Below are 12,056 nucleotides of genomic sequence, written 5' to 3'. Positions count from 1 at the left end.
TTCATTTAGAAAATGGTGCTGTTTCTCCATGCCGAGAAATGATTACATCCTGTAAAGTACAGCGATTTGTCTGTCAAGGTAGGCACTAATTTAAGTTTGTTTCGCTTGACTTAGTATGCAAGTGGAGAACGTGAGTCACCCACTTTCAGTAACATGCACTTGACTTTCTTTTGAGAAAGTCAACTGTTTCAAAATGGTTGAAAATATCCAATTGTAATTAGAGAGGGAAATTAATTCAATATTTGAAAACAATACAAAATAACTGTGCACTCCCATAGAACATTTATACAGTTCTTATCCGTTGAGACAAATAAAAACACCACTTCGGCATCTAAAGTGCTTTAGTATCTACGTTTGTGCATGTGTAGCAATGCATTTTAAAGGATGTGAGCGAGACGTTTTTGTGTGAATTCTTGAAATGCAACCATAATATCAGACTCCAAACTACACTGAACAAAGATATAAACGCAACATGCAACTATTTCAACGATTTTACTGAGTTACAGTTCATGTCAGGAAATCAGTCAATTGAAATACATCCATTAGGTCCTAATCTATGGATTTCACATGACTGGGCAGGGGTGCAGCCATGGGTGGGCCTGGGAGGGCATAGGCCCACCCACTTGGGAGCAAACACTCCTCAGTTTCATCAGCTGTCTGGGTGGCTGGTCTCAGATGATCCCGCAGGTGAAGAAGCCGGTTGTGGAGGCCCTGGGCTGGCGTGGTTACACGTGGTCTGCGGTTGTCAGGCCGGTTGAACATACTGCCAAAAAAATGTAAACAGCTCTGGTGGACATTCCTGCAGTCAGCATGCCAATTGCACACTCCCTCAAAAATTAAGATGTCTGTGGCATTGTGTTGWGTGACAAAACTGAACATTTTAGAGTGGCCTTTTATTTTCCCCAGCACTAGGTGCACRTGTGTAATGATCATTCTGTTTAATCAACTTCTTGATKTGCCACACCTGTCAGYTGGATGGATTATCTTGGCAAAGCAGAAATGCTCACTTACAGGGATGTAAACAAATTTGTCCACAAAATTTGAGAYAAATAAACCTTTTGAGCGTATGGAAAATTTCTGGGATCTTTTATTTCAGCTCATGAAACATGGGACCAACACTTTCCATGTTSCGTTTATAAGTTTAATGAACAAAAACAATCCCAGACACGCTATGAAATTGGGCAAAATTTTAAATAATAAAACAGTTATGTGAAAWTTATGTTTTTTCAAATACATGTGCTTTGTAATACAATGATGCTTCAAATCCTGTTGTTTGAAAGGAAAACAAAACTGTAATAAGGACTAATAGATAATAACATGCATTTGAGCAGAAACTGACAGCTATACAAGGATGAATTCTCCTCTTCTAAACTCACTGTGTAAATCTGTATATCTACAGTGTACATACAGTTTTCATACGAGTACAGTGTTCTAGACTTTGGTCTAAGATAGCCAGATACATTAACATTTTATATACAGAGGTGTTCCTGTCTTTGATTCCAATATCTTAAGATCACAGATAAACTCTGAAAGGGGTGTTCTTAAAAATGGCATTGTGAAACATAAAGTAAAACAAGCAACAATTGATTTACAGTAGCAAGCTACCCACTAAGGTTTGGCACGTAAGAGCTATTTAAGACAATCGTGCAGGACTCGGCCCCACCAAGTGGTGTGGAGGTCTACCAACGTGTTGGCGGTTCTATTAATTAAGGGCTTAGCCTGAAGACCCTCCCTCCTCCTTGCTGCTGTCCATCATAGAGAAACTCACTGTGAATGGCTGGAATGGTGCCAGCACTGCGACAGTCAGTTTTAAACTCCTCCCATCATTCTGTCAACTTGCTCTTCGTCTTCGGGATGATCCCCGCCTGCCACCAACACATATATTTAAATACATTGCATTTGGATAGCTTCATTTTGCTTACAGGCCCCCCCCCCTGACTACAACCTACAAGCTCCTAGTCTTTTCCACTATTCCAAATCACATACCTCAATACTATTGAATAGTTTTAAAATGTTCTAAACTTCATTAGGCATAGCAAGTAAGAGTTCCTCAGTTCCTCTCTTTTGTCTGAAGTTTGCTTCAGAAAAATAAACCGATTCTATTCTATTGTCTCCTGGAGAGCCCTCCTGGTTTTCACATCTCTTGGCTGTAAATGGATTTTAGTGGGTCTCACCTACTGCCTGGGCCTCAACCTCTCCGGAGTCGTCGTCAGGGGAACTGAGGTCATCAGGGGGCCAGCGGAGCTCGCCACTCTCCACCTCCCCACTCTCGGAGGGCTCCACCACGATGGACGGAAGCCGCTTCGACAGCTTGGGGAACCGCTCGTGGGAGTCCGGAAAGATCTGGAAACACAATCACGTCGGYGTCACCAAAGAAAGAGGTGAAAATCTGGCAAACAGGGTAAGGGTTGGGGTGAACTGAACAGAACTGAATTGAACACTGAATTGCTGGTAACGCCAATCCTGTTGGTAACATCTGAGACATTGATGGAGTAGGATCAGGTTAACCCTAGATTATATGCTCAGTTTAGTGTTTTGTGGCATCCAACAAATGTGTAATTTACCAAGTAGTCTCCAAGTGCTCAAAACACATTCCAGAAAAAAGACAGCATGACTAAGCATGCCACAAGATGATGCTCAGTGAGAGAGGTAAGGAGATTTGGCTAGTGACTTGAATGGGAAACAGACATTTGAAGACAGAAAAATATGTTTTCCACTTCCTTCCCTCCCTGATTGACATTTCCCGCTAGTCAAAAACGGTATTTAAAGCTTTGAAATGGATGCCGGGGTAACGAGGCATTTTGCATTAGCTGCAAGCCGCAAGTGTCACTTCTATCGCAAAATCTCGGGCCTCTGAAGAGCTCGAGCCGACGAGAGGATGTATGACACAATTTGTGCAGGGCGCGATTACTTCCATAGGACCACTGTGATTACTTCCATAACCACTGTGGATTACTCTACATACACCACTGTGATTACTTCGCATAACACCACTTTGATTACTCTCAATAACCCACTGTGATTACTTCCATACACTGATCTCACAATGTGATTACTGTCCTAACACCGACTGGGTGATTTATTCCACTTAACACCCACTGTGATTATTTAACACCACTGTCGATATACTTCCTAACACCACTGTCATTACTCTGCCATAACACCACTGTGATTACTTCCATAACACCACTGTGATTACTCATAACAACACTGTGGAATTACTTTCAACCTGAATTTATTCACCCATGTGACTACTTTCATAACCACTGGGGTGATTACTTCCATAACACCACTGTGCATGTACTTGCCATAACCCACTGTTGATTACTTCATAACACCACTGTCATTACTCATACACATTTATACCATAACACCGATGTCGATTACTTCCATAACCACTGTGATTACTTCATAACCACCACTGTGTGATTTACTTCCGATAACCCCACTGTGATTACTTCCATAACAATGTGATTACCTTCCATAACACCACTGTGAATTACTTGCCATAACACCATGTCGATTACTTCCATAAGACCCACTGTGATTACTTCCATAACCCACCTGTGATTACTTCAACCATGTGATCTACTTCCAAACACATGGCAACTGAAGGAGGAAGAGGGGGGTCAGCGAGGGGACACCTGCATCTGGCATGGGGGCAAGCTGGTTGGTGGAACAGTAATACAGTTTGCCACTGGATTAGCTCTTACTTGAGAGATTGTCACTGGCTTTAGACAAGGCCCTCTATTGAGCCAAGTCCATACAAGACCCTACCTGCACATGGTCTTCTAAAAGTATGACACCACGTTTACACTTTACTTTTGAGTCACAAGGAGAAGAAAGCCAGTTCTTTGGAGGTACCTTTGAAGTCCATGGGTCTTTGAAGTCACTGGTCGTACAAGGTCACTGGGTCTACAATGTCACTGCGGTCGTACAAGTCACTGGGTCTGTACAAGTCACTGGGTCTTTGGAAGTCATGGGTCTTTGAAGTCACTGGTCTTCACTTGTAAAAAGTTAGCAGAAATTCAGAATCGTGGCTTTTTTTTTCCAGAGTGATGAGAAGAGTGGGAGTGAAAGGGGAGGCTGTGATGGTGTGCAGTCAGAATTAGCTTGCGTGTCAGTTTAGAGCAATGGAGTGGACAATTTGCACCTGTCATGGGTCTACAGGGAAGGACGAGAGGAGAAGAGAGAGGATCTGAAGAAGAGTGACATGGAGAATGTGTGTGTGTGTAAGATGTGTGTGTGTGTGTGTGTGTGTGTGTGTGTGTGTGTGTGTGTTGTGTGTAGCTGATGTGTGGTGGGTGTGTGTGTGTGTGTGTGTGTGTGTGTGTCGTTGTGTTGTGGTGAGTAAGTTGTGTGTGCTTCGCTCTCAGGTAGTATCACATATTTCACATTCTCATTTCATTTCATTACAGTACAATGGTTGATTTGTTTAATCTTATGCTAGCTACTTAGCCGTCTTTGGTATCAAAGATAATGCGTAGTAGCCAGCTTATTCTTCGTTCTTTTAACGTAACTTACACGTAACGTAGTCAACACTGCTACCTCAAGCCAGCTAGCCACGAACAGCAAACCACTGTAGTAACTATTACACTTCAACGGAACGACTCTCGATTAGTGTTAAGTGTAGTGTAGTGTAGTGTAGTGGTGGTGTTAACGCTAGCTACATCAGTTGTCTTTTGCTGTCTTTGTTTTCTAAGATAACTGCGTAGTTTAGACTAATTCCGGTTAGCTTAGCCAGCCTCTATTTTTTGGTCTTTTAACGTAAAGTAAGTAGTCAAGACTTGCTCGCTAGCCAGCTGAGCCACCGAATACAACACTGTTAGAACTTATTACATTCAACTTGGATCAACGGAACGATTGATTAGTGTAGTGTTGCTAGCTACATAGTTGTCTTTGCTGGTCTTGTATCTTAAGACAATTGTGTAGTTATACTACATTACGAGGCCCAGTTACGAGGTATACATATGTCAGCTACGATGTTTACCTAGCCAGGCACATCTCAAACCAAAGCTCAACAAGCAGCCATGTAGGCAGTCCCAGTTCGGTACTGTATCATTTTAATAATTTTGGTCAATAATGATTTTGAGCAATCGAAGCTTAACTTTCGTGAGAACATTCGAGACGTGTGTAGTTCACGTGTCATTTCAATCTGCCTTTTGCATTAGCGTAGCCTCTTCTGTAGCTGTCAACGTTGTGTCTGTACTATCCCTGTTTCTCTTCTGCAAGACATTACAAACGCTTCACATACCGCGTGGCCGCGGCCACCTTAAACGGTGGTCCAGCGGCACCACCCACGTGGGAGTCCAGGTCTCCGGCAGCCTCTGGAATGCGATCTGCTGCAACAAGGCAGAGTTTCATTCTCAGCCTATGTCTTCCCTCCAGTCCCTCGATCTTTTGGACTGGACGGAAAACTGGATACAAGTATAAACTGCTACTCCTACTGCTCTTCCTCGTCTGCCCACGTGGTTTCAGCACACCGCCGAGAGCTATCTGGTCCAGCGTGGGTGGCGGCACAGGGATCTCAATCTCTCCCAGTGGTCTTTTCCCTTTCTCCCCTTACCATCTGTTATGCCTCCTTTGAATTCCATGCTGTCACAAGTTACGCAGCCTTTCAAGCTTAAACATCCTTATATTTATCGCCCTCCAGGTTCCCTTGGGAGACGTTCATTCAATGAGCTTGATTGCCCTGAGCCTCCTTTCCTGAGGAGGCTCACTCTCACAGTTCTGGGTGACTTTTAACTCCCGCACGTCTACCTTTGACTTCATTCTCTTCTGCTCCTTCTTCCACTCCTCTGCTGCTTTTGGACCTCCCCTTCACCTTCCCCCCCCGCCTACTCACAGGCAGGCAATACGCTCGACCTCAATCTTTACTAGATGCTGTTCTTCACTAACCTCATTGCACTTCCCCCCTCCAAGTCTCCGACCCTACCTTGTATCCTTTTCCCCTCTCGCTCTCATCCATCACTTCCCCACACTGCCCCTATCGGATGGTAATCGCGCCGGTTCCCAACGCTTCGCTCTCTCTTCCCCCGCGTACTCTTCTCCTCTTCACATCCTATCATCTTCTTCCCTCTGGCCTCAACCTTCTCCAACTATCTCCTGATTTTCTCCTTCAACACCTCCTCTCTCCTTTCTGCATCCTTGGACTCTCTATGTCCCCTATACTCTTCCAGGCCGGCTACGCGTCGCCCCTCCTGCTCCGGTGGCTCGACGACTCATTGCCGAGCTCACGAACAGGGCTCCGGGCAGCGAGCGAATATGCGAAGGAAAACTCGCCTCCCTGCGGACCTTGGCATCCTTTCAACTCCTCCTCTCTACATTTTCCTCTTCTGTCTCTGCTGCTGAAAGCCACTTTTCTACCAACTCTAAATTTCAAGCATTCTGCTCTACCTAGGAAGCTCTTTGCCACTTTCTCTCCCTCCTGAATCCTCCCCTCCCATCCTCCCCCCTCTCCCTACTCTGGCAGATGACTTCGTCAACCATTTTGAAAAGAAGGTCGAGACATCCGATCTCGTTTGCTAAGTCAAACGAACCGGGCCTGGTTCTGCTTACACTGCCCTACCCTGTGCTCTGACCTTTTCTCCCCTCTCTTCTCAGATGAAATTCTCGCGTCTTAGTGACGGCCGGCCGCCCAACAACCTGCCCGCTTAGACCCCTATCCCCTCCTCTCTTCTCCAGCCATTTCGTCGAGACCTTCTCCCTTTACTCACCTCGCTCATAACTTCATCCTTGACCGCTGGCTTAATCGTCCCTTCCGTCTTCAAGAGAGCGCAGAGTTTGCATCTCCTGCGGAAAAACATACACTCGATCCCTCCAATGTCAAACAACTACAGACCAGTATCCCTTCTTTCTTTCTCTCCAAAATCTTTCGAAGTGCCGTTCCTGGCCAGCTCTCCGCGTACATCTTCTCAGAAATTGACTTTCTGATCCAATCAGTCAGGTTTCAAAGACTAGTCATTCAATGAGGACGCTCTTCTCTGTATCACGGAGGCGCCGCACTGCTAAAGCTAAACTCTCTTCTCCTCTGCTCTCATCTCCTAGACTATCGGCTGCCTTTGGATACTGTGAAAGCAGATCCTCCTCTCCAACCCTCTCGAGTTGGGCAACTCGGGTACCGAGGCGGTAGCCAGCGCCAGCTTGATTGCGTCTACCTGAAGGTGCTCCTACAGTGGCGATTGGCGAGAATCTGTCTCCTCACACGTGCTCACCCCACCCCCCCCCCCATCACTGCACTGGTGTCCCCCAGGGCTCTGTTCTAGCCTCCTATTGTATAGCGACAAGTCACTTTGGGCTTGCAAACGTCAACATGGTTCTGCCTATCTTGCTAATGCAGACGACACACAATTAATTCTTCTCTTTCCCCCTTCTGATGACCAGGTGGCGAATCGCATCTCTGCATGTCTGGCAGACTATAGTGTGGATACGGACCACCACCTCAAGCTGACTCGGCAGACGGAGCTGCTCTCTCCCGGGGAAAGGACTGCCCGTTCCATGATTCGCATCACGGTTGATCAACTCACTGTGTCCTCCTCGAAGGGCTAAGAACTTGGCGTGAAATCCTGGACAACACCTGTAGTTCTAACTGAACATCAAGGCGGTGGCGCGTTCCTGTAGGTTTCACTGCTCTACACATCCGAGAGTACGACCCTGCCTACACAGGAAGCGGCGGCGGTCTAATCAGGCACTTGTCATTTCCGTATGGGAATTACTGCAACTTTCGCTGTTGGCTGGGGCTCCTGCTGTGCATTCACCTAAACTCATCAGAAGGGTCGAATAGGCCGAGCCCTGTCTGGTGTTCAACCTTCAAGTCTCTCACGTCACCAGCGATCGCAGCCGCTCTCCGCTCTCTCACTGGCTTTCAGTTGAAAGCTCGACCGCTACAAGAATGGTGCTTGCCTTAGGAGCTGTGAGGGGACGGCACTCAGTACTTCAAGGCTCTGATCAGTGCTCTACACCAAACAAGGCACTGCGTTCATCCAACCTCTGGCTGCTCGCCTCCTACCATGAGGAAGTACAAGTTCCCGTCAGCTCAGTCAAAACTGTGTCGCTGTCTGGCACCCATATGGGTGGAACAAACTCCTCAGACGCAGGACGCGGAGTCAAATCACCACCTTACCGGAGACACCTGAAACCACCGTCTTAAGGAATACTAGGTAGGATAAAGTAATGCCTTCTGACCCCCCCCCTTAAAAGATTTTTCTTAGAATGCACTATTGTAAAGTGGTGTCCACGGATGTCATAGAGGTTGAATGCCATAAATTTGTAAGTCGCTCTGGATAAAAGCGGTCTGAATAATGACTTAAAATGTAAATGACTTAAATGTGTGTTTGTGGTGTGTGTTGTGTGTGTGTGTATGCGTGGCGAGTGTTGCTCATCATTTGTTTGTGCATGTACACGATTCTTATGTTGTGCTGTAGTGTGTGTTGTTTGTTTTCGTTTTTTGTTGTTGTTTGAATTAGTCCACCTGAAAGGATATACCCTCGTCTGCTGGGGAACCTCCGACGGTGAGTCTCCCACCGTCGATCACAGGGTGTTCATCACTTCTGTCATCCCGTCAGTAAGCTCGCCTTCACCGCAGCCAAAACAAAAAGAAAGGTGGACATGTTCATATACAGTAACAAAGCCATAAAAGTATGGCTTTACAAACCAAACATCCATACAACTAGTCCTGAGGGTTAACTGGTGTCTAAGCATTTTCTCGGGTAGCATACATTTTTTTAGAGATGGAAAAACACTTTCAGTGTAAACTTAAACCACTAACTAGATACAAATCATGTAGAAAAGATAATGGTCCTATATATATTTTGAGAACTACAAATCACCTAATAAGCTAGACAGTTTGAGCAAAAGAACACAGATTAGCCATGGCAAAATGCATGAAATTGCATGAAATAGCTTTGAAACTGTAACATTTTATTTCAGCTCTGGCAAAATGTTAGAATATACAAGAAATTAGCATTGAAGCTGAAGAAAAATCTCAGCTCCATGGGGAGAAAAAATGCTAAAAAATACAGTGCCAAGTTGGCGCTTCGACATTTGTCTCTAAATGTAGCGGTGCAGACAGCCAATCATGCTCATTGGGGGGGGGGGGGGGGCATGCTCATTGCACGCCCACCACCTAAGACCCTTTTGATCTGCCAAGAATAACTGTAATTAGGAAAGATCTAAGTACATACTCCTGATTCTATATTCCGTTTTAAGTGTGATCTAATATAGGAGTTGGCAAGACAGCAAAACCTGGGTCAGTATGATGATTGGTTTGGAATTGGGCCTTTCTGTGACAGTTTAAGGTGCGTTTACACAGGAAGCCCAGTTTGATCTTTTGACTACTGTTTGGAAAAATATCTTGATGTGAGTCGGTCAAAAGGCCCAATTAGCGGCAAGGATCAAGAATTGGGCTGCCTGTGTAAACACAGCCAATGTACACTTGCGTATTTTCATTTCTCATTTGCCAATGAATGCTACAAGGCATGATTCTGCTCATGCACCGACAAAATACTCTCAGCAAATTGGCAATGTGTTGCAAGAATGTTTACAAAAGGTATGGAAAATAACTTTAGTTCAGGTAATGTCTGCTGCATGATATCACAGTATCATTAGATTGTAGCTCTTGTAAGCCGTCATTGTAAATAAGAATTGTTCTTAACTGCTTGAATAGTTAAATAAAGGTTAAATAAAGGTTAAATACATTTCATGAGAATGTTACCTAACGTTACCTAACGTTTTGGAAATATCCCCATTACAGCAGGTGAGCATGGGGGGGCAGCCAGTTCAAAGCCAACCACACACATTTTTATTTTTCTGTGTCCAAAATGACCTTGTGTGTCTAAATGAATGTTACTTTACTTAATCGTTTGTGCTACAGAAGTTCTGTGCTAAGTCTTCACTGCTCTACTCATGGCAAGAAAAATGTTCATGTCTCAATACCGAGCATTCTTTTTATAGAGAATGAGGGCGTGAGTCTGGAGCATAATGTCTGGCATGCTCGGGTGAAGTTTCCCTAAGTACAAGATCTAGGGATCAGCTTTCCTCTCCCCAATCCTAACTTAACCATGTAGTGGGGAAATGCAAAGCTGACCAGGATCAGTGCTAGGGGAACTATCACCTGCTCAGTCTGCGACCAGGAACCAAGGATGGAAACTGCTGCTGATGTAAAATAATCAGCGTATATGTTAAACATTAAAAATGAAGTTGTTCTGCTCAGTGTGACAATAAGGGAACAGTTGTAACTGATTCCGCTTTTGACTTCTAGTTTGTCAGGAACGGAAATCACTAGCATAGTGTGTGTGTTGTGTTTGGGTTAAAAACGTGCGTTTTATCCAAGATAAAAGATATTTAAGCGGCATAGAGAAAGCTGGGGGAAAAAACGTTTTTTTGTTAGACTTCAACAGTTCTCATATTCACTTCCAATTTTTATTTGTTTGAAAATGTTTTTTTAATTTTTTTTTATTTTGTGAAAAATTGTTTTCAATGAGTCATCAATCGGTACAATCAATGACAAACAATACGAATTGCCTTTGTAGAACAACACTACCTCATCCTGGGAAAGGTTATTTTTATGGTTTATTTTAATACATTTTTATTAATACACTTTCATCGTAAATACATGTGAAATTGGTAAAAGTACAGTCTATTTTTTAGTCATTACTGAACAATTCGACATTGAATGAGTGAATGGCGAGCGATGACAGTAACGATCAGTTAGGTGCGGAGAAGAGAAAACGCGAAGACGGGCAGGAATAACATCACACAAGCCCATCACTAACACCTGAAATAAAATAATTTGCTAAGTGTTTTTGCCATTTACAACATGATTAGTTGAATCACGTGTGCTAGTGAGCTGGAAAAAACTGTTCTCGCACACTTGACTGATGACTGTAAAAAAATGGGATCAAGTCCATTATAATCAGATGCTTTCGTCAAAGCTAGCTTTCAGTAAACACTTAAACGTTGAACGTCGTAACTGTAGTTCATGCAGCAGAGGAATGCATATTTATTAAATGTACAGTGTCAGTTCAAACTCATTGCACCACCGGGGATCGCTCACAGCCTCAACTACACAGAGGCATCTTTCCATGCTTCCTAATGCTTGGGTTATCGTATTGATCGTTTTGGACGTCTGGTAAGACAAGAAAAGATCAGACATTTTCTACTTGAGCACATCCCAGATCTAATCTAGTGGTGTGTGTGTGTGTGTGCTGTGTGTTACGTGCGGCACGTGTGTGTTTTGGTGGGGTGATATCTACTGACACGCCCCCCCCCTCTAGCCCAGTTGGTGCCACGGAGACTGGTGGGCGGGTCAATAATAAGATGTCTTTTATGAAAAAGTGCATAGTTTCAAGTGCAGTGGGGGTTGATAACGTAAGGATGTGTATATTGTGTTTTGCCCAGTCCCTAATAAAAAGAATAACCTAGGGAGTCAGTTGTGGCAAACTAGGTTTGGATGGGAGGGTCTATAGGAGGCTGGAAGGCTCTTATGTGGGGGGAAGGCCAAAAAAGGACATATTTTATGGAAATGAGTGCCAAGCTCAAGAGGGTATGAATGGTGAGTGGGCATTGGGTGTGTGTGTGTGTCGTGTGCGTGTGCAGTCTATAGCAAGAGGCAGCTGTGACATAAGTGTTTGAGACAGGAAAGAGCACAACAGTGACAGATTTGAGCATCAATAATCAAGTCACCACAGTTTATGTACAGTACCTGTTACACAGTCAAGCAACCAGCTAATGCTCCTATCCTAGGTAACACAGGCCCAGAATTAAGATGCATAATCATCACACATAACATAGTCTCATAAAGGTTTACACTATAGAAGCTGGCTTGACATTCAATTCAGTCAGCACATAGATTCTGATAGCAAGAATCAACATATGTCAATTATGGGATGACTAAATAAACCACATGTCACGAAAGCTCTTATTCGAAAGGGGCGTTAAACCAATATGTTCTGACTGTGGTGATAAGCCGAATACACTTTAGAAAGAATGTTCCACATGGCCAACCTGCTTCATGCTATACGGTCATACTAATCCCTGGTTCTAATGGCCTATAGACA

At 44.2% G+C, this 12,056-nt stretch overlaps 1 protein-coding gene across 2 annotated transcripts in view; it reads right to left on the bottom strand.

Annotated features, from left to right (window-relative positions):
* Positions 1 to 630: 630 nt before the first annotated feature.
* LOC111954051 (protein LBH-like) overlaps positions 631 to 12,056 on the bottom strand; it is a 26,168-nt gene continuing 14,742 nt past the window's right edge. Inside the window, exons 3-5 of one of the 2 annotated variants that reach the window (XM_070435828.1) lie at positions 2,175 to 2,343; positions 1,769 to 1,865; positions 631 to 763 (exon numbers count right to left, since the gene is read on the bottom strand). In XM_070435828.1, coding sequence (XP_070291929.1) covers positions 1,810 to 1,865; positions 2,175 to 2,343 — 225 coding nt within the window. In that variant the 3' untranslated portion in view covers positions 631 to 763; positions 1,769 to 1,809. Of the gene's footprint in view, positions 764 to 1,069; positions 1,866 to 2,174; positions 2,344 to 12,056 lie in introns of those variants that run through there. The other variant, XM_070435827.1, reaches the window with a different exon arrangement.

Source organism: Salvelinus sp. IW2-2015, linkage group LG28 (genome assembly GCF_002910315.2).
Source record: "Salvelinus sp. IW2-2015 linkage group LG28, ASM291031v2, whole genome shotgun sequence".
NCBI lineage: Eukaryota > Metazoa > Chordata > Actinopteri > Salmoniformes > Salmonidae > Salvelinus > Salvelinus sp. IW2-2015.
The sequence above is the reverse complement of the archived record's forward strand: the minus strand, read 5'-3'. Positions and strand labels throughout refer to the sequence as shown.